At 43.0% G+C, this 23,145-nt stretch overlaps 1 protein-coding gene across 11 annotated transcripts in view; it reads left to right on the top strand.

The window, feature by feature from the left end:
- LOC148848651 (signal peptide peptidase-like 1) overlaps positions 1 to 23,145 on the top strand; it is a 47,248-nt gene that overhangs the window by 13,275 nt on the left and 10,828 nt on the right. For 2 of the 11 annotated variants that reach the window (XM_088951233.1, XM_088951231.1), the window contains exon 4: positions 2,395 to 2,683. The exons of the other annotated variants lie outside the window; for them this stretch is intronic. In XM_088951233.1, coding sequence (XP_088807359.1) covers positions 2,395 to 2,514 — 120 coding nt within the window. In that variant the 3' untranslated portion in view covers positions 2,515 to 2,683. Of the gene's footprint in view, positions 1 to 2,394; positions 2,684 to 23,145 lie in introns of those variants that run through there. 11 annotated transcript variants of the gene reach the window in all.

The raw sequence follows: 23,145 nt of genomic DNA, 5'->3' as shown, positions 1-23,145 counted from the left end.
CTTTTCAGTTTTATATTGTTGTGTTATGATGTAAACACCAAGGGCAGATGTGTCCTTTCATGTAACTAGCATAACATAGAAATATTAAATTGAAGTGGCGGCGGCAGAATATTGAGATTCTGTTCTTCTCCTCAAACCCTGTGTTCTACTGCTCTCTCACCACTCTTTCTCCTTCTTCAATTTCCCTTCTCTTTGAACCTGAAGTTCTCTTAGTGATCAAGACTGATAGCAGACTTGAACACCTACATGGTATCAGAGCCAAGTTAGGGTTTCTCATGTGAGCCTAATACCAGCCGACCACATGAGAATCTCCTAGGACTGGAAGCTGAAAAGGAGGAGTTCGCAGACTAATTCTTGGAGATCGCCAGAAGTGCTAGTAGCTATTGGAAACTTGTTAGGGTTGTAGAGTGTTGGTGGTCAGGAAGGATAAGAGAAGACTAGGGTTCGGGTAACCCTAGAAGGCAGCAGACATTTTTTCCTTGTAAGTCATTTACTTTCTAAGAGAAGTTCTATCAGAGAAGATAGGTTGGACATATTTGGAGGGGGAGGCCAAACCATTCTAGGGTTTTCTCTCTTTGATTCACTAGGGTTTTATAGCAAATCTTAGGTTGAACTGTCTCAACTTTGTTTCTCTCTGCTCTAGGGTTTGAAAGTGATCTTGCGGCAAGCCCTAGTGTTAGACTGAACCCTGTGATTTACCTAGAGCTGCCCTCAAGTTTATTGTTAGCATTGATCAGATTCTAGGGTTTCTTATTAATCCTACTGCAAGTCTATCTATACGGTACTGATTGGATTGTGCAACTGAATTGTTCACTTTAAGGACTGATTAAAACCCTAACTCTGCCAAGCATATCAGACCTATGTTTAAGCTGTTTTTTAGAGTCCTAAGGGGTTAGAGCTCTACGGACAACTACTGTTGTGTTGGCTAGTTGGTTTCAGATAAGAATTATCCCAGTTTTGTGCATACACTGTGAATACAGATCAGGCCTATACTGTTTTTTATTGTGATTGGTATTGGTAGTCCAAGTGCTGTTTTGAGACTTGACAGAAATGGAGTTTAAAAATCAGGCAGAAGGCAGCCTTGGGAACATCAGTTATGGTAGTGTTTCTGAGATGGGTGGTCAGATTACAACCGTAAAGTTTGATGGATCAAACTATTTGGAATGGGCCCAATCGGCCATGATGGCTATTGGTGGAAGAGGTAAATTAGGGTACCTCTTGGGAGATATGAAAGAACTTCCCAAGGGAGACCTGGCATATACCAAGTGGATCCAAGAAAACTACTTGGTTATGACATGGCTGTGTAATTCTATGCAGCCTCATATTAGCCGGAATTACTTGTGGGCAAAGACAACTAAGGAGATATGGGATGTTATGAAAGAAACTTATTCCCAAGGGAGATATGAAATGTGAAGTGAAAAATCTTAAACAATGAGAGAGACCGGTTTCAGTATATTTCTCTACCTTGCAGTCCTTGTAGCGTGAGATTGATCACTTAGAGACTCTTGAGTGGGAGAGTCCCAAAGATGCACAAATATATAGAAAGCGGGTTGAGACAAATTGGGTATTTGAGTTTCTGGTAGGCCTAAATTCAAAGTATGATATTGTATGACAACAGATTTTAAGTAGAGACAGTGTGACTCTCTCTCAGGCATACTCATTTGTACACAGTGAAGAGACCAAAAGGAAAGTTATGATGCAACCTCAGCCCCTCACACCAGCCTTTGTAGCGGTCACACCCAAATCAGGGGGTGATTCAGAGAAGGACAGGAGGAAGGAAGACAATAAGGATGTGGTATGTGAACATTGTAGAAGCACAAACATACAAAAGAAACATGTTGGAAACTGCATCCTCATTTGGTTCCTGCGAAGTTGAGAAGCAAGAAGGGCACTACTCATGTAGCCATGGACACTGATTCAACATTCTCATCTGGCACAAAAGGAACATCTTTAGAGACCTTAGCTGCAGTTCAGGCTGCCCTAATATAGTTAGAAAAGGAAGTTGGAAATTCAGCTCAGCCACCGCAGTCACCATCAGCCCCTGCCACATTTGCCTTCGCACATTCATGTACTCAAACTTCAGCCTATCATGCCTCAGCTCCAGGTACTACTGAACATTGTTGGGTAATAGATTCAGGTGCATCCGATCACATGACTAGCTTGCATTTGCTATTTACTACTTACCATTTGTCTTCTGGTAGGGATAAAGTATCTATTGTTGATGGCTCCCTGGTTTCTATTTCTGGGAAGGGTGACATCAAGTTATTAGATACTATCTCCCTGTCATCTGTCTTGCATGTTCCTAAGCTTGATACTAACCTTATTTCAATCAGTAGTATTACCAAGCATATGAACTACTCAGTAACCTTCTTCCCTGACCGATGTGTTTTTCAGGACTTGGAGACGAAGAAGTGGATTGGGTCTGGCCGTGAGACGAATGGGATCTATCTGCTCGGGGAGAGGCTCCATCAGGAAGAGTCAATAGAGAAGATTTTTTTGTTTCTCAGAGTGTGAAAGCATAACCGATTAGGTCATTTGTCTTTTCGGTCTTTAAAGAGTCTGTTTCCAGCTTTATTTGAGTCTATTGAGTTGTCTCAGTTACAGTGTGAAAGTTGTGAGTTTGGTAAGCATTGTAGAAAGCCTTATTTATTGAGTAATAAAAGGAGTGATAATTTTTTTGATATTATGCATATTGACGTTTGGGGGCCTTATCATATCCTTTCCATGGGTGGGTACAAATATTTCTTGTTATTTGTTGATGACCATACCCATTTTTCTTGGGTTTATCTCATGCGTTCACGAGATCAGGTACCTTCCCTGACCCAAAACTTTCACCAAATGATCCTAAACCAGTTTGATGCCAAGATCAAAGTTGTTAGATTTGATAACGCAAATGAATACTTTGCTAAATCATTGACATCTTATCTTCTTCATCATGGGGTTATCCACCAGAGCTCTTGCCCTCATACACCTCAGCAGAATGGAGTTGCCGAAAGGAAGAATAGGCACATTTTGGAAGTGGCTAGAAGTCTCATGTTTACTTCCAATGTTCCTATCCGCTTCTGGGGTGATACTATTCTCACGGCGGTATACCTTATTAATCGGGTTCCTTCCAAGGTCCTTGATATGAGATCTCATTTTTCCCTTCTACACCTACGTGAGGACTTGTTTTCTATTCCCCTTAAGACGTTCGGTTGTACTTGCCTTGTTCAGCTTCTCGGACCCCATCACTCCAAGTTCGAACCCAAAGCCTCCAAATGCATCTTCCTTGGTTATGCACAAACTCAAAAGGGTTATTGTTGCTATGATTCTGTCTCAGGGAGGAAGTTTGTCTCCATGGATGTCACTTTCTTTGAGGGGACACCCTATTATCCTCGGGTTTCCCCTCAGGGGGAGAGTAGTGAGAGCGGGGGTTTGAGTCATTGTCTTCAGGGGGAGAGCAGTGAGAGTGGGGCAGTTCCTTTACCTATTCCATTGGGTGATGAGAGCTACAATGGTGAGGGTGATCAGAGGGATCAGGAGTTGAGGGAGAGCTGCAATGATGAGGATGGTCAGAGGGATCAGGAGTTGAGGGAGAGCTACAATGGTGAGGGTGGTCAGAGGGATCAGGAGTTGAGGGTCTATCACAGGCGGTGTAGACAGGTTGATCCTGATCATCAGCAGTCCAGGGCAGCTTCAATCTCATCTGCAACTCTAGGTCTAGGTACTACAGTCCTAGGGCCCACATAGACTTCCTCTATTGTTGCCATTTCACCTCCTACAGATGATCTTGACCTTCCGATTGCAGTCCGTAAAGGGAAACGACATTGTACCACATCTACAACCCACTGTATTTCCCATTTTTTATCCTATGATCGCCTATCTCCTACCTACAGGTCCTACCTTAGTTCCATTTCCAATGTCCCTATTCCAAGAACAGTGCAAGAAGCCCTATCCGTTCCGGAATGGAAAGATGCAATGCAAATTGAGATGGATGCCCTGTTGAAAAACAACACCTGGGAGGTAGTTGATCTGCCCAAAGGAAAGAAACCAGTTGGATGCAGATGGGTATTTACGGTGAAGCATAATGCAGATAGATCTATTGAGAGGTATAAAGCTCGGTTAGTTGCAAGAGGGTTTACACAGACTTATGGCATAGATTACTTAGAGACCTTTGCCCCGGTAGCCAAGATGACCACTATTTGAGTCCTATTATCCCTTGCAGCAAGTCACACTTGGCCTTTATACCAAATGGACATGAAAAATGCTTTTCTGAATGGAGATCTGCAGGAAGAAGTTTACATGCGTTTGCCTCCTGGATTCTATGATGTAGAAACAGGTAAGAAGGTCTACCGGCTTAACAAGGCTTTGTATGGTTTGAAACAGTCACCTAGGGCTTGGTTTGATAGATTCAGACTAGCCCTTGTGCAGTTTGGTTATGTACAGGCCCAGTCAGATCATACTCTATTCATCAAGAGGGTAGAGTCCTCCTTGACACTACTGGCAGTATATGTTGATGATATTGTGGTCACAGGGAATGATAGCCATGAGATTGAGTCTCTTAAACAGCTCCTTCACCAAGAATTTGAGGTGAAAGACCTTGGTGTACTCCGGTATTTTTTGGGTATTGAGGTTGCTAGATCCAAACAGGGGATCTTTATCTCTCAGAGGAAATATATTCTAGACCTGTTGGTAGAAACTGTAAAGTTAGGTGTCAAGCCTACAAATACACCAATTGAACAGAACCACAGGATTAGTGCAGAAAGTGGGGAGCTTCTTGAAGACAAAGTTATGTTCCAGCAATTGGTAGGAAAGCTCCTATATCTCTGTCTCACTCGGCCAGATATTACTTATGCTGTTAGTGTTGTCAGTCAGTACATGCATTCTCCTAGAACCACACATCTTCTTATGGCAGAAAGAATCTTAGCCTACTTGAAGAGATGCCTGGGTAGGGGTATACTGTTCAAGAACAACAACCACATGAAGGTGAAGGTCTATACGGATGCTGATTGGGCTGGGAGTGTTGATGACAGAAGGTCTACCTCAGGATATTGTGCCATTGTGGGAGGAAACCTTGTCTTCTGGAGAAGTAAGAAACAAAGTGTTGTCTCCCGGTCAAGTACTGAAGCAGAATACAGGTCCATGTCCAACGGGGTGGCTGAAATCCTATGGCTAAGATCTCTACTTAAGGAGTTGGGTATTGAGTATGAGAAGCCCCTGATGCTGTATTGTGATAATCAAGCAGCCATTAATATAGCACATAATCCAATGCAGCATGACAGAACCAAACACATTGAAGTTGACCGCCATTTTGTACGAGAGAGGGTCTCATCTCAAGAAGTATGCCTCCCTTACATCACATCCAGTATGCAACTAGCAGACATCCTCACTAAAGCCGTATCAAGAAAGAAGCTAGAAGCGGATCTATCCAAGTTGGGAATGATGAACACTTACTCCCAACTTGAGGGGGAGTGTAGAGAACATTGATGTGGGCCCCACAGCTGTGGTTCCACTCTGTCCATAGGGTAGAATGTAGTCATAGCTGATGGTCAATTTATTATTCTATTATTCTAGTTATTTACTTTTCAGTTTTATATTGTTATATGTTATGATGTAAACACCAAGGGCAGATGTGTCCTTTCATGTAACTAGCATAACATATAAATATTAAATTGAAGTGGCGGCGATAGAATATTGAGATTCTGTTCTTCTCCTCAAACCCTGTGTTCTACTGCTCTCTCACCACTCTTTCTCCTCCTTCAATTTCCCTTCTCTTCGAACCTGAAGTTCTCTTAGTGATCAAGACTGATAGCAGTCTTGAACACCTACAGTTAGATTAGATCAAATTGATATTATCAATTGGTATCAAAGTGTCAATCCAAGATAATGAACACCAAACCCAATTTCACCAACGATCAGGTAGATCGTTTTGAAGTGAATTTGCATAAGATGGTTGACAATTTGAAGGACATCAAGAATACACTCTGTCATTGCTAGAATTCAGGTCTGCCTTAGAGTTCGGCCTGACTGAGTTCAGCTATGTAGAAGAAGAAAGAGTGATAGAGAAAGAGAGAAAGAGAGAAAGAGAGAAGAGAGAATTCTGGTTGGAATTGAAAGAGTCAACATGACCTTTCCCATTCGGCCAGTAAGAATTTATATTAATATTAAAACATAACTGAAAAGACTTATGTGCCCTTACTTAAGTTAAGAGCACATATTTCAACACAACATTACAGATCAGCAACATCAATCAAGGTATAAAGACAGAAATACCCTTACGCTAACACTCCCCCTCAAGCTGGTGAGTATATATCATATACTCCCAGCTTGTTACATATGTAGTCCACTCTTCCCTGACTCAAGCCTTTTGTAAATAAGTCAGCCCACTGATTTCCTGTATTAAAATGTGTAGTGTGTAGCTCTCCATTCAGCACCTTCTCCCTCACAAAGTGACAGTCAACCTCAATATGCTTGGTTCTTTCATGAAACACTAGATTCGATGATATATGAACTGCAGCCTGATTATCACAATAGAGCTTCATTGGAGTGTTAATGTTGTACCCTACTTCCTGTAGAAGGTTCCTTAGCCACACTAATTCACAAGCAGTATGCGCCATAGCCCTATATTCTGCCTCTGCACTGCTTCTTGCCACAACCGTCTGCTTCTTACTTTTCCATGTCACCAGGTTACCTCCCAGAAACGTGCAATAGCCTGTAGTAGACTGCTTATAGACATAGAACCGGCCCAATCAGCATCAGAATACCCTTCTATTTCAAGTTTTCCCCCACTCTTGTATATCAGATCGCGACCCGGGGCCCCTTTTAGATACTTCACAATTCTCAGAACCGCATTCCAGTGAGGAGTCAGAGGTTTTTGCATGAACTGGCTTACCACACTAACTGCAAATGAGATGTCTGGTCTGGTAATGGTTAGGTAGTTCAGTTTGCCCACAAGTCATCGGTATCTGCCAGGGTCTTCAAACACTTCACCCATATCACTGCTTAGCTTGGTATTTGTGTCCATGGGTGTTTCAGCTGGTTTGGCACCCAACAAGCCTGTTTCTTCCAGCAAATCAAGCACATACTTCCTCTGGCACAGGTTAATCCCATACTTGGATCTCGCTACCTCTATCCCCAAGAAGTATTTTAGTTTACCCAGATCCTTTGTCTAAAAGTGATCCTGCAGATAAGTCTTCAGCCTATCAGTACCAATGTTATCATTCCCAGTAATAACAATATCATCTACATACACCTCCAATAGTATTTTTCCTCTCGGAGAGTCATGACTAAATACAGAATGGTCAACCGTGCACTGTTTCATGCCAAACTTCTTTATCACCTCACTGAACCTACCAGACCATGCTTGAGGAGACTGTTTAAGCCCATATATAGCTTTCCTTAGTCTGCACACCTTACCATCTTCCCCCTGAGCAACAAACCCTGGAGGTTGCTCCATGTAGACCTCATCGAGTAAGTCACCATGCAAAAAGGCATTCTTGATATCAAGCTGATATAGTGGCCACTCATACATGGCTGCAAGAGAGATCACAACACGAACTGACCCTATCTTAGCAACCGGTGAGAAGGTCTCTGTGTAGTCAATGCCATAGGTTTGGGAGTACCCTTTTGCAACTAATCGCGCTTTCAGGCGTTCAATACTACCATCAGGCAGGTACTTAACCGTATAAACCCACTTACAACCAACAGCTTGCTTCCCAGGAGGAAGAGCAACGAGGTCCCAAGTATGATTATGATGAAGGGCTGAGAGTTCTTCTTCCATGGCACAACACCACCCTGGAGAGGTAAGGGCTTCCTAGACATCTTTAGGAACAATAACTGATGATAACAAGGTAACAAACTGGCGATGGGAAGCGGAAAGGTGAGTAAGAGAAACATAATTAGAAATGAGATGAAGGGTGCAAGTACGTTTACCTTTCCGCAAAGCAATGGGTAGATCAATCTCAGATGCCAAGTGGGGTTTTGGTGCCGGATCCGTCGACAGAGATGTAGCCGGGGGAGTAGTAGCCGGTGCACGTGGGCGATGTGTATACACATGACGGATAGGTGTGCGTTCAACAGGTGGTGGCACTAGAGGCAAGGATTTGGTCACAACTGGAACAAACTGAGGATCGACAACGGGAAGTGGAAGGGGAGGAGGTGATGAGAAGGAAGAAGCATCACCAGACCCCAAAAAGAACGGAGTAGACTCAAAGAAACTGACATCAGCATACACAAAGGACCGTCGAGAACCAGGATGGTAACACCTAAACCCTTTCTGGGTCCGAGAATAGCCAAGGAAGATGCACTTGAGAGAACGGGCATCGAACTTGTCGTTCCCAGGACCCATATGATGGACAAAACAGACACACCCAAAAACTCTCGGCGTAAGAGGGAACGGAGACAAAGAGGGAAACAAGACCTGAAACGGAGACTGACCATCAAGGATGAACGTGGGCATCCAATTAATCAGAAAACAAGAGGTAAGCACTGCATCACTCCAAAAAGGTTTGGGAACATGCATGTGATGCATTAGGGATCTTGCTGTTTCAAGGAGATGGCGATTCTTTCTCTCAGCCACCCCGTTTTGTTGTGGGGTGTAGGTACACGAGGTCTGATGTATAATGCCGTGTTGGTCCAGGTATTCCTGAAATGATGAGGATAAATATTCGCGGCCATTATCAGAACGAAAAACTTTGATATGGGTACCAAATTGGTTACGAATTTCAGCATAAAATTTTTGGAAAATGGTAAACAATTCACTTCTTTCTTTCATTAAATAGAGCCACGTCATCCTTGAAAAATCATCCACAAAAACGACAAAATATCTGTATCCATTATATGACATTACTTTATAAGGACCCCAAACATCTGAATGAACTAAAGAAAAAGGACTCGACACACGGTTATCAATCCTAGAACTAAAGGGAACACGATGGTGTTTCCCAAACTGACACGACTCACAATCCAAAACAGAAAGCTGACTCAAGGACGGAACCAAGGACTTCAAGACTTTGAGCGACGGATGACCAAATCGGCAGTGCCACTGGAGAGGAGAAAGAGATGACTGGAGAGCTGTTGAAGTTCTACCACCACCTCCGTCAAGATAATACAGTCCACCTGCTTCATGCCCTCCACCAATCTTCATCCCCGTCTTGAGATCCTAAAAGACACACATAAAAGGATAAAAGGTAATGGAGCAGTTAAGTGATTTGGTCAGCTTAGTAACAGACATAAGGTTAAAAGGCAATTTAGGAACATACAAAACTGATGAGAGGGATACAGGATCTAGGTCAACATTACCAACACCACAAATTGAGGATGTGGAACCATTAGCAAGAGTGACAGATTGTGATGTTGAGTAATGAAATAAGGAGGAAAACACACTTGGTGTTCAAGTCATGTGTTCGGAGGCTCCAGAGTCAATGATCCAGGGATTGGGTGTAGATGCCAGACAAGCCATACCTGAGTGAGCAAAAGTTGCCATGTTCTGCTACGATTGGATAAACCTCTCATATTCATCACGGGGAACATTCACCATCTCCTTCATGGGACCATCTGTGGATGTAGGAGGCAACTGGTCAGATGAATGATTCTCTTGTTTAAAGCTGGAACTTGAGTCACCGGTCGTGGCATGATTGGCCCAGGTTGAGGGAGGACCATGTAAATCATAACAATAGTTGATGGTATGTCCATCCATTCCACAATGAGTGCACTTTCTCGGGCCTGAGCTACGTCGTCTACCATGGGCTCCCCCTGAATCTCTGCTCCCAGTACGACCACCACCACGATTATAAGTAGACCCACCATTGCCACTTTGGCCATATGCAGAACCACTACCAACACCACGGCCAGACTGAGCTCCCCGAGCTCCACCTCTACCACCACGGCCTCTCGATGCAGCAAAGGCCGATCTACCTGAGATATTAGAGTTCTCAGTAGATCCGATAGAAATCCTCCGAAGTCGAGCAAATACCTCTTCTAGGGACGGAAGAGCTGATCCCCCTAATATCTGAGCCCGTACTGGTTCATATTCAGACTTTAGTCCCACCAAAAATCTAGTCACATCAAGCTGCTCTCTCTGTTGTTGCTGAATCTTGACATCAAAAGTGAGAGGATGATAGACATTCAACTCATTACGTATGTTCCTCATGTTGGCATAGTACTCCTCAAGACTCTGATTGCCCTGTTGCAGATTAAAGTACTCTTGATAAAGCTGATAAACTCTGGTTGTATTGTCCTGCCCCGAATACAATTTTTTCGCATGGTCCCACACGTCTTTGGCAGTATCAAGGAACATGAAGTTCACACTAATCCTGGGTTCCATACTGTTCCACAACCATGTGATGATCTGAGCGTCCTCTTGCTCCCAATCTTCATACTCGTGAGAGTCAGAGGAAGGTTTCTCCTCTCTGATATGTTTTACCTTCTTCTTTGCCTTTAGAAAGACTTCAACGGATTTAGCCCAAGTCACATAATTCTCTCCATTTAACTTAATGGAGGTCATCTGAACATTCAGGTAGTCTGTAGGCACCATCACACTAGGTTTATAATCATTACTGTCTCCCATTATGTTATCACCAATACTGCACACTTGCTGAATTCTATTATCACTAAGATCTGCACACTACACACCACTAGGTCACACCTGTCACACTCATTGCAGCACTAATTGTTGCTGGAATGTGTGCTCTTTACACCACAAACTCTGCTCCTACAACTACCTGAAATCTCACCACTATATGATCATATCTCTTCAACATGCGCAAAGAAACTAGCATAAACCCTAGCACTGACTGGCCGAAACACTAGCAAATGATCTGAAACACACCTCCTATTTAATCCATAAACCATAACTGAAATCTCTTACCTTATCGCTGAAGTAACACCCATGCGAGCAGGAGAGCAGTCCACACACAACAGCCGCTTCACACACAACAGCCACACACAGTTCGACCCTCTATTCCTCCTCTACTAGGAGAGGGCGATCTCAGAAATCACAGCAACCGACCACATACGACCTGATTGGAGGCATAGAGACCCCCAATGGAAGAGGGCGATCACTCCTTTTCAGCCCTTTCCCTTATCTCCAATCGAACACATAAAAAAAAAAAGGAAAACCCTAGATAGGGTGCGTAGAGAATGAACCCTAGGCAAGCAGAAATCTAGGCAGATTTAACCTGCTCTGATACCATGTTAGAATTCAGGTCTGCCTTAGAGTTTGGCCTGACTGAGTTCAGTTATGTAGAAGAAGAGAGAATGATAGAGAAAGAGAGAGGGAGAAAGAGAGAAGAGAGAATTCTGGTTCAAACTGAAAGAGTCAACATGTCCTCTCCCATTTGGCCAGTAAGAATTTATATTAATATTAAAACATAACTGAAAAGACCTATGTACCCTTACTTAAGTTAAGAGCACATATTTCAACACAACATTACAGATCAACAACATCAATCAAGGTATAAAGACAGAAATACCCCTATGCTAACATGTATAATATTGTAATAAAAAATATAATTTTACTGTGCATCATCAGGGTGTATTTAAAAAGATAAAACAACAAATGTTATCCAATAAAAAAAGACATATTACAGATAGGTGCCCACCTAGTTGCCTAGGCAACTGCCTAGTACTCAGGGCAGGTGCCTTATGTTAAAACATGTAGTTTGGTCAAGGTGAGCCCTGGAAATTGCCTAGTGTTGCCTAGGTATTGCCTTGACAACTATGCTTCCAAGAGAGATCAATCATGCTCGATTTTCCAATTTTCTCAAGTGATGACCCTATCCCATGGATTTATTGAGTTGAATGATACTTCGAGTTCTGTTAGACGCCAACTTATCAATGAATGTCCATTTCATCGATCCATCTTGATGGAGAGGCTGCACTTTGGTACCAATGGTACTATAGATCCCTTTCTCAACTTATTTGGCTAGACTTTATAGAGGCTCTTAATGTCAGGTTCTGTCCTTAAGGATTTGAGTTTAGGCCCATCGGCCTTTTAAATAGCTTCTACAAGATTCTCAGAAAGGTGTTAGCAGTGAGAATGAAACAGGTGCTAAGTAGTGTTATTGCTAAAAATCAGTTTGCCTTTGTTATGGGGAAACAAATGCTTGATTCTGTCTTGATTGCAAATGAGCTTATAGGCTCAAGATTAAGGGAGGCTCTGGGACTGGTTGTAAAGCTGGATATAGAAAAAGCATATGACCATGTAAATTGGAGAAATTGGATAAAAGTATGTGTTTCTTCTCCCAAATTCTCTGTGCTGATCAATGGCCAGTCAGTGGGGTTTTTTGATAGTTCGAGGGGTCTTAGACAAGGGGACCCACTCTCTCTTGTGCTCTTTATTTGTATATCAGAGCTCCTGACCCAATTCTCCTTAAAGGCAGCAGTTAATGGCTTGTGGAATGGTTTTGCAATTGCTCTGGGAGCGGAAAAAGTCATTCTATTGCAGTTTGCTGTGATACTCTCTGTTTCCTTGATGCCTCTTCTGACCAGGTGGATGTTATACTTGGTATACTTTGCTGGTTCGAAGTTGTATCAGGCCTTAAAGTTAATCTTCACAAAAGTAAGATAATCCTAGTGAGTCCCGTTCCTAATCTGGATTCTTTTGCTAGGTTGATGGCCTGCCAGGTGGATTATCTGCTGGGTAAGTATTTTGGCCTCCCACTAGGTGCCAAATGCCATTCTTCTGCTTTATGGGATCCCGTAATTGAGAGAGTTGGGAAAAAATTGGCCTCCTGGAAGGCAAAATATCTGTCTATAGGAGGGAGAGTGACCCTTATCAAGAGTACCCTTGCCAACCTCCCTACCTACTTCATGTCCATGTTTCCTATGCCATCTAAAATTGCAAAGAAACTTGAGAAGATACAGAGAGATTTTCTCTAGAGAGGGTGGGAAGAAGAGAAGAAGATGCACCTTGTGAATTGGGATCAAGTTTGTCTTCCTAAGGCAAAGAGTGGTTTAGGTCTTAGAAGATTAAAGGTGGTTACTTTGGCTTTATTGAGTAAATGGTGTTGGAGATTTGCTGTAGAAAGATCTTCTTGGTGGAGGTCCCTAATTGCAACAAAATTTGGTGTGGATTGGGGTAATTGGAAGTCTCAGGATCCATACCCAACATGGGGTTGTTCGGTTTGGAAAGGGATTCTAAAATCTCTTCCTGTGATGTATGAGGGGGTGAGGTTTAAGGTGGGAAGTGGAAATAGGCTGAAATTCTGGAAAGATCCCTGGTACATGGACAAACCTTTAGCTGAGGCGTTTCCCCTTCTGTTCCAATGTACAGTTAATCAAGAAATATCAGTGGCAGAGTCTTATGTGATTTTTAACAACTCAGTGATCTGGAATCATCAGTTCAGAAGAGAACTATTTGATTGGGAAGTAGAAGGTGTGGTGCAGCTTCTGCAGATTTTACAGGAGCAGACAATAGACATTGCAGGTGAAGATGAATGGAGCTGGTCCTGGAGTAAGGATGGCTGTTTCTCAGTCAAATCCCTTACTTTGAAGCTTAGTAGTATGGGGGTTACTGAGTTTCCCTACCAGGAAGTTTGGAAGTCTTGTGCTCCCTCGAAGTCTTTATTCCTTGTTTGGACTATGGTACTTGTTGAAGTTTGACCTGCCCTAGAATTCTGTCTTGTTCGTTGACTGTAAAGAAAGTAAATAGCAAGTAGGAGGAGAAAGAAGAAGAGAGAAAAGAGAGGAAAGAGAGAAAGGCTGGTTCGAATTAGAGAAAGATTATCTCCCTAGATTCAGCCAGACCTGTTATTATATTATTAACTTATTGGAAAAGACTTAAGTGCCCTTCTTTAAGTAAGAAGCATTCAAACTAACATAACATTACACATCAACCTTCTCAACAAGTACAAAGACCGAAATACCCCTTCACTAACACCACTAACACTCCCCCTCAAGCTGGTGAGTATATATCATATAATCCCAACTTGTTACATATTAGTCCACTCTCCCCTGACTCAAACCTTTTGTAAACAAGCCTGCCCATTGGTTTCCCGTACTAACATATGCAGTTTCAATCACCCCATTCAGCACCTTCTCTCTCACAAAATGACAGTCAACTTCGATGTGCTTGGTTCTTTCATGAAACACCGGATTGGAAGAGATATGAACTGCTGCCTGGTTGTCACAATAGAGCTTCATTGGAGTACTGATGTCATATCCTATCTCCTGTAGAAGGTTCCTCAGCCACACTAATTCACAAGCAGTATGTGCCATGGCCCTATATTCTGCTTTTGCACTGCTTCTTGCCACAACTGTTTGCTTCTTTTCCACATTACCAGGTTACCCCCTAGAAAGGTGCAATAGCCTGTGGTGGATTGTCTATCAGACATAGAACCTGCCCAATCAGCATCGGTGTATCCTTCTACTACTAGTTTTCCACCACTCCTGTATAGCAAACCACGACCAGGAGCTCCTTTCAGATACTTCACAATCCTTAGCACTGCATTCCAATGTGGAACCAAAGGTTTCTGCATGAACTGACTCACCACACTAACCGCAAATGAAATATCTGGCTGAGTAATGGTTAGATAGTTTAGTTTGCCTACAAGCCGTCGATATCTGTTAGGGTCTTCAAATACTTCACCTATACCACTGCTCAGCCTCGTATTTGTTTCCATAGGTGTCTCAGCCAGTTTAGTACCCAACAACCCTGTTTCTTCCAGTAAATCAAGCACATATTTCCTCTGACACAAATTAATGCCATGCTTAGATCTTGCTACCTCTATGCCCAAAAAGTATTTCAACTTGCCAAGGTCCTTTGTCTGAAAGTGTTCTTGTAGGAATGCCTTCAATCTGTCAATGCTCATTTTATCATTCCCAGTCACAACGATATCATCCACATACACCACCAATATTATTTTGCCTGCTGAAGAGTCAAAACTGAAGACAGAGTGATCAACTTGGCACTGTTTCATACCAAACTTCTTGACCACCTCACTGAACCTACCAAACCATGCTCGAGGGGACTGTTTAAGTCCATAAATAGCCTTCTTAAGTCTGCATACCTTACCATCCTCCCCCTGAGCAACAAACCCAGGTGGTTGCTCCATGTAGACATCCTCGAGCAAATCACCATGCAAAAAGGCATTTTTGATATCTAGCTGATGGAGAGGCCAATCATACATAGCTGCAAGGGAGATGACACGAATTGACCCTATCTTAGCAACCGGGGAGAATGTCTCTATGTAGTCAATGCCATAGGTTTGGGAGCACCCTTTGGCAACCAGCCGCGCCTTCAGGCGCTCAACACGACCATCTGGCAAGTACTTAACACTATACACCCACTTACAACCGATACCCTGCTTCCTAGGAGGAAGAGCGGTGAGATGCCAAGTGTGATTATGATGCAGAGCAGAGAGCTCTTCTTCCATAGCACGACACCACTCTGGAGAGGTAAGGGCTTCCTGGACATCCTTAGGAACAACCACAGAGGATAATAAAGAGATGAATTGGCGATGGGAGGCGGAGAGGTGGGTAAGTGAAACAAAATTGGAAATAGGGTGAAGGGTGCAAGTACGTTTACCTTTCCGGAAGGCAATAGGAAGATCTAGGTCGGAGGCTGGTGTTGGAGCTGGAGCTGGATCTGTCGACGGTGATGAAGCTGGAGGAGCCGTAGCCGGTACGCGGGCGATGTGTATACACGTGACGGATGGGTGGACGGTCAACCGACGGTGGCACCGGAGGCAAGGACGTAGGCATGACTGGAACCAGAGGAGGTGGATCAGCTACAGGAAGAGGAAGAGGAGGTGGTGATGAGGAGGAAGCAGCAGCACCAGACCCGACGAAGAACGGAGTAGACTCGAAGAATGTAACATCAGCACATACCAAGGAACGACGAGAACTGGGATGATAACACGTGTACCCTTTCTGAGTTCGGGAATAGCCAAGGAAGATACACTTCAGGGAACGTGCATCTAACTTGTCAGTCTTGGGACCTAGATTATGAACGAAGTAGACACACCCAAATACCCGATGAGGAAGTGGAAACGGAGACATGTTGGGGAATAAGACACCAAAAGGAGAACGACCATCAAGGATAGACGTGGGCATCCGATTAATTAAGAAACAAGAGGTGAGTATTGCATCGCTCCAAAAGGTTTTGGGAACATTCATGTGGTGCATGAGGGAGTGTATCGTTTCTACAAGATGGCGGTTCTTTCTCTCAGCCACTCCATTTTGTTGCGGAGTGTAAGGACATGAAGTTTGGTGAACGCCAAATTGATTGCGGATCTCAGCATAAAATTTCTGGAAGATGGCAAATAATTCACTTCTTTCTTTCATTAAATAGAGCCACGTCATTCTTGAACAGTCATCAACAAAAATAACAAAATAGCGGTATCCATTATATGACATCACTTTATAAGGACCCCAAACATCTGAATGAATTAAAGAAAAAAGACTCGACACACGGTTATCGACCCTAGAACAAAAGGGAACACGATGGTGTTTCCCAAATTGACACGACTCACAATCTAAAACAGAAAGTTGACTCAATGAAGGGACTAAGGACTGCAACACTTTCAGCGAAGGATGAACAAATCTACAATGCCACTGGAGAGGAGAAATGGATGATTGAAGGGCCGTCGACGTTCGTACACCACCATCAAGATAATACAGTCCACCGGCTTCATGCCCTCCACCAATCTTCATCCCCGTCTTGAGATCCTAAAAAACACACATAGAAGGGTAAAATGTGATGGAGCACTTAAGGGACTTGGTCAGCTTACTAACAGACATAAGATTAAATGGAAACTTAGGTACATATAAAACAGAGGATAGGGATACAGGGTTTAGGTCAACATTACCAACACCACAGATAGATGATGTGGAGCCATTAGCAAGGGTAACAGATTGTGATGTTGAGCAATGAGTGAGAGATGAAAACACACTTGGAGTTCCCATCATGTGATCAGAGGCTCCAGAGTCAATAATCCAGGGGTTGGGTGTGGATGCCAAACAAGCCATACCTGAGTGTGCAAAGGAAGCTGTGTTCTGCTGCGACTTGGATTGAACAAACCTCTCATACTCATCCCGAGGAACACTCACCATCTCCTTGCCTGGGCCATCTGAGGGGGTAGAAGGCATCGGGTCAGCTGACCGGTTCTCCTGTCTAGAACTGAAACTGGTGTCACTAGTTATGGCATGGTTGGCCCACGTCAAGGGAGGACTATGTAAGTTGTAGCAATAGTTAATGGTATGTCCATCCAATCCACAATGAGTACACTTCCGTGGACCCGAGCCACGTCCTCTACCACGAGCTCCCCCTGAATCTCTACCTCCAGTACGACCACCACCACGGGTATGTGTAGATCCACCACTACCACTTCTGCTAAGCTGGGCTCCTCGAGCCCCACTTCTGCCACCTCGACCTCTCGACACTGCAAATGCTGATTTATCGGAGACATTAGAATCCATAGATCCAATGGAAGCCCTTCGAAGACGAGCAAACACCTCCTCTAAAGATGGAAGAGTAGATCCCCCTAGTATCTGAGCTCGTACTGGTTCATACTCAGATTTCAGCCCCACCAGAAACCGTGTCACATCAAGCTGCTCTCGCTGTTGCTATTGAACTTTGACATCAGAAGTGAGAGGATGATGGACATTTAACTCATTACGGATATTCCTCACACTGGCATAGTACTCCTCAAGGCTCTGACTTCCTTGTTGCAGATTGAAGTATTCTTGATACAGTTGATATATCCTAGTGGTATTATCCTGACCTGAATACAGTTTCTTAGCATGATCCCACACCTCTTTGGCTGTGTCAAGAAACATGAAGTTCACACTGATTTTGGGTTCCATACTGTTCCACAACCATGTAATGATCTGTGCATCTTCCTGTTCCCAGTCTTCATACTCTTGAGAATTAGCGGGGGGTTTCTCCTCTCTTATATGCTTCACTTTCTTCTTTGCCTTCAGAAAAACCTCTACAGACTTGGCCCAAGGGACATAATTCTCTCCATTCAGTTTAATGGAGGTCATTTGGACATTCAGGTAGTCAGTAGAGATCATGACACTAGGTTTACTATCACTGTTATCTGCCATTGCCGAACTCCCTTATCACTGAATTCTGAGCACTGAATTATGAGCACTACACACTGCACACACTACACACAGACACTTCACTGAAATCTGCACACTGATTTCAACAGTAATAAATGCTGAGAACTGCAACACCATAAACCCTAATCACCGAAATCTGCACACTGATTTTAGCAGTATTAAATGCTGAAAACTGCAACACCACAACCCCTACTCACCGAAGTCTACACACTGATTTCAGCGATATCAAGTGCTGAAAACCACACTTGTAACACCACAAACCCTAATCCACAGCTACAGGAAGTTTCACCATTAAGTAGACACTATTGCCCTTTGAATCACAAACAAACCAGAATAAACCCTAGCATAAACCCTAGCATACTGCAATCGAAACCCATCATGCGAACTGTACTACACCTCTCATGTATTCCATAACAGAAAATATGCATAAAAAAAAACTTTACCTTATCGCCTGAAGGCCAACCACACGAAGGGCTGAGACACCACTGCACCACACGTACCAGCCCTAACTAGGGCTTAGAAACCACAGCAACCAATCACCAACGACACAATTGGAGGCATAGGAACCTCCTAGGGAAGAGGGTGATCACTCCTTTTTAGCCCTTTTCCCAGTCTCCAACTCACAGCTGAGAAACCCAAGAGAAACCCTAATTCGAATGCGCAGAAGACAGAATTTTAGCAAGTCTGATTTGTTGAACCTGGCTCTGATACCATGTTGAAGTTTGACCTGCCCTAGAATTCTGTCTTGTTCGTTGACTGTAAAGTAAACAGCAAGTAGGAGAAGAAAGAAGAAGAGAGAAAAGAGAGGAAAGAGAGAAAGGCTGGTTCGAATTAGAGAAAGATTATCTCCCTAGATTCAGCCAGACCTATTATTATATTATTAACTTATTGGAAAAGACTCAAGTGCCCTTTTTTAAGTAAGAAGCACTTGAACTAACATAACAGTACACATCAACCTTCTCAACAGGTACAAAGACCGAAATACCCCATTCACTAACACCACTAACAGTACTGAACAAATTGTCTCTCAAGACTCAACCTGGACAGAAGGGGTATTCAGCTCCCTTCTGTGATGTGTGGGTTCTGTGGCTTATTGCCTGAGTCCACAGACCATCTGTGCTTTGTCCTATCTCTTCGAAAATCTGGTACCATTTCATAGGTGCAGCTGGTCTTAATTGGGTCATGCCTAATTCTGTGAAAGACCTGCTTCTTTGCTGGAATCTCTAAGGTTTGAAGAAAAAGGGAAGTTTAATTTGGAGAACTATTCTTGCGGCAGTGATTTGGTAATTTGGTCTGAAAGAAATAGAAGAATCTTCGGCAACAAAGCTAAGAGTACTGAGGAGATAGTGCAGCAGGCGGTCAGCAAGCTGATTTCTTGGGTGTCTGTTACACCTGATTTTAAAGAACTAAATGTTCCTGAATTAGTTAGGTCTATATCCATTTGGGATTTGTAACATGTCCTGTAATCTGAGCTGCTACTTGTGGCTTGCTCTTCTATTGTACTGAGTTCCTTCTGATTCAATAAATTTATTACTTTACCTTTCAAAAAAAAGAAAGGATTTGAGGGCTTTGATGAGTCTCTTCCTAAGCTTAAACATACCGGCTCCATGAGTATTATATCCAATTTGAAAGACTCAGCACTCAGGTCCACAGCTGGTCGGAATAGGTACTTTACCGGTTACTTTGTGGGTGGCCTTAGGGAAGACACTAAATTGGAAGTGAAGGCCATGCAACCTATGTCAGTTATGGTAGTAGTGGGGCTGTCCAAACAATATAAGGAAATGATGGACTGGATCAAGAAGATTCATCAGCCCATGGGCCTGATACTCAAATCGCCCCCATCTAAAGTTGAGTCAGGCCCCACTAAAACACCAAGTAAACCACCTTGCTTCTCAAGAGACCAACGTGGGCCGAGATGCAGGCTCATAGGGAGAAGGGCTTTTTCTATAATTGTGATGGAAATTTTTGCACTCAGACATTGGTGCAAGGCCCAACAATTATTCCTACTACAATCTGATGAAAGCAATGGACTAGATGAATCAGATTTGGATCCAATTGATCCAGTTGGCATTCGATCCCACAAATATTGTTAGATCTCATTACAAGCATTACTTGGGATAAAGTCCCCACGGACCATTTGTGCTGAAGGCGTTCTCATGGATTGAACCATGTCTATGTTGATACAGTTGTAGTACATTAAATTTTATCACCTCAGAATTTTCTAAGCAAGTGGGCCTATCAGTCCAAATGATGACCCCCTTCTTAGTCCACATGGAAGATGGGAATCACATCTTGTGTGATAGGCTATGCAAGTCAGTGGGCCGTAAATTACAAGGTCATTTGTTCATTATGGATTTGTATCCACTAGACTTCAGCGGTGTAGATGTGGTATTGGACATACAATGGTTGTGACAGCTTGGCCTAGTGGTGTATGATTAGGCAAATTAACTATGTGCTTTAAATAGTGGATGCTCAATGTAGGTTTCAAGGAATTGGCCCAATTCCTCCTAAAAATGACCTAGGCTGTTCTAGAATACTGCAAGCATTCTAAGGCCTCAACACTTGTGTACTTTGAGCCCGATTATCATCAACAGAAGATTGTTGCATCAAGGGGATACAGAAGAGATGGGGCATCAGGCCTACCGGCTTCAGCAACAATTACATGAATTTAGTGATGTGTTTAGCGAGCCCACAAAGTTACCACTAGTCCAATCTCATGACCATCAGTTCCCGATCATACCTGGAGCCTAGCCCACTAGTGTGCAACCTTACCACTACCTGCAATGTTAGAGGGTGAAGATTGAGAAAATAGTCCTAGAGCTCTTGGAAAAAGCAGTTGATATAGCCTAGCCACAATACTTATTCCTCTCCTATCCTTCTAGTAAAAAAGAAGGATGGTTCATAGCAGTTTTGTGTTGATTAGGCATACTAAACAACATTTCAGTAAAAAACTAATTTCCAATTCCTATTATTGAAGAGCTCTTTGATGAATTACAACAAGTTTTCTTCTTCTCTAAACTGGATATCTCCAGTATGGGTACTATCAAATTTGGGTTCATCTGATGGCATCCACAAGATGGCTTTCCACACACACAATGACCACTACTTTCCAAGGCCTTATGAATGATGTATTCATGCCTTTAATTTGGTACTTTGGGATTCACATTTGGATCATCTGAGAAGCACTTTGACTCTAACAAAAACATTAACTATTTGCCAAATATCCAAATGTGATTTTGGCAAATTGCAAGTCCATCTCTGCCATATTATTTCAAGAAGAGTTATGACTGATCCCAACAAAATTACCAGCATGGTTAATTGGGCTCATCCCAAGTCAGTGCAAAGCTTGTGAGGGTTCTGCAGGTTAATTAGGTACTATTGTCGGCTTATCAAGGGTTATTCCTTATTGGCTTGGCCCCTAAGACAATTGTTTAAAAAAGATGCATTTCTTTGGAATGAGGAGGTTGAAAAACCTTTGTGGCTCTCAAGAAGGTAGTGACCACCCTGCCAACCCTAGTCTTATCAGACTTCTCCGAGGAGTTTATTATTGAATGTTATGCATCAGGCAAAGATATCAGAGCAGTTCTTATGCATGGGGGACAGCCCATAGCCTTCTACAGTAGAACATTGTTAGCTCAAACCTGGTCAAAATCCACATATGAAAAATAGTTACTGGTAGCAGCCTTATCAGTATAGAAGTGGTGAGCCCATCTTCTAGGCCACAAGTTTACCATACGGACTGATTGGAGGAGTTTGGGATATCTATTAGACAAAAGGATTCTAACCTTACAACAGAAAAAATGGGCCACCGAATTAATGGGCTATGATATTTTGATTGAATACAAGATGGGCTTGTCAAATGTATTGGCTGACATTCTCCAGAGTCAAAGAGTTGGCCCAAATGTACACATGCAAGCCCAACTATCCATTGGTAGACCAGATCAAAGTGAAAGCTTAACAGGATCCTGACCTGGGCTGGATTTGGCAACAAGACCCAGCTACAGTTCCCCAACACATTGTAGTGGGCTTTGTAGATAAACTGATGTGGGCCCCACGGTTGTGGGGCCACTCTATCCGTAGGGTAGAATGTACCTGGGCTGATTCTTGGAGATCGCCAGAAGTGCTAGCAGCTGTTGGAAGTTTTGTTATGGTTGCAGAGTATTGGTGGTCAGGAAGGATCAGAGAAGACTAGGGTTCGGGTAACCCTAGAAGGCAGCGAGCAATTCTCTTCTTGTAAGTCATTTACTTTTTTAAGAAAAGATAGGTTGGACCTTTCTGGAGAGGAAGGCTGAACCATTCTAGGTTTTCATCTCTTCGATTCACTAGGGTTTTACAGAAAACCTTACTGCTCTGCTGTAATTAAAACCCTATTGGTTTACACCGAACTGTCTCAGCCTTGTTTCTTTCTGCACTAGAGTTTGAAAGTGATCTTGCGGCAAGCCCTAGTGCTAGACTGAACCTTGTGATCTACCTAGAGCTGTCCTCAAGTTTATTGTTGGCATTGATCAGATTCTAGGGTTTCATATTAACCCTACTGCAAGTCTATCTATACAATACTGATTAGATTGTGCAACTGAATTGATCACTTTAAGGACTGATTAAAACCCTAATTCTGCAAAGGCAAATCAGACCATCTTCTAAGCTGTTTTTCAGAGTATTTTGGGATTTTCAAACTCTCTTAAAGGGGTTAGAGCTCTACGGACAGCCACTGTTGTGTTTGTTAGTTGATTTCAGATCAGAGTTATCCCAGTTGTGCACATACACTGTGAATACAGATCAGGCCTATACTGTTTTTGGTTGTGATTGGTAGTCCAAGTGTTGTTTTAAGACTTGACCGAGATGGAGTTTAAAAATCAAGCAGAAGGCAGCTTTGGGAGCACCAGTTATGGTAGTGTTTCTGAGATGGGTGGTTAGATTACAACCGTAAATTCAGGTACTCTAGCTTCAGCCTACCATGCCTCAGCTCCAAGTACTACTGAACCTTGTTGGGTAATAGGTTCAGGTGCATCCGACCACATGACTAGCTTACCTTCACTGTTTACCTCTTACCATTTGTCATCTGGTAGGGATAGAGTATCTATTGCTGATGGCTCCCTGGTT

The sequence above is a fragment of the Nelumbo lutea genome, chromosome 6 (assembly GCF_056320005.1).
Source record: "Nelumbo lutea isolate HS-2025 chromosome 6, American lotus-T2T, whole genome shotgun sequence".
Lineage (NCBI taxonomy): Eukaryota > Viridiplantae > Streptophyta > Magnoliopsida > Proteales > Nelumbonaceae > Nelumbo > Nelumbo lutea.
This window is presented reverse-complemented; position numbering and strand designations above follow the sequence as displayed.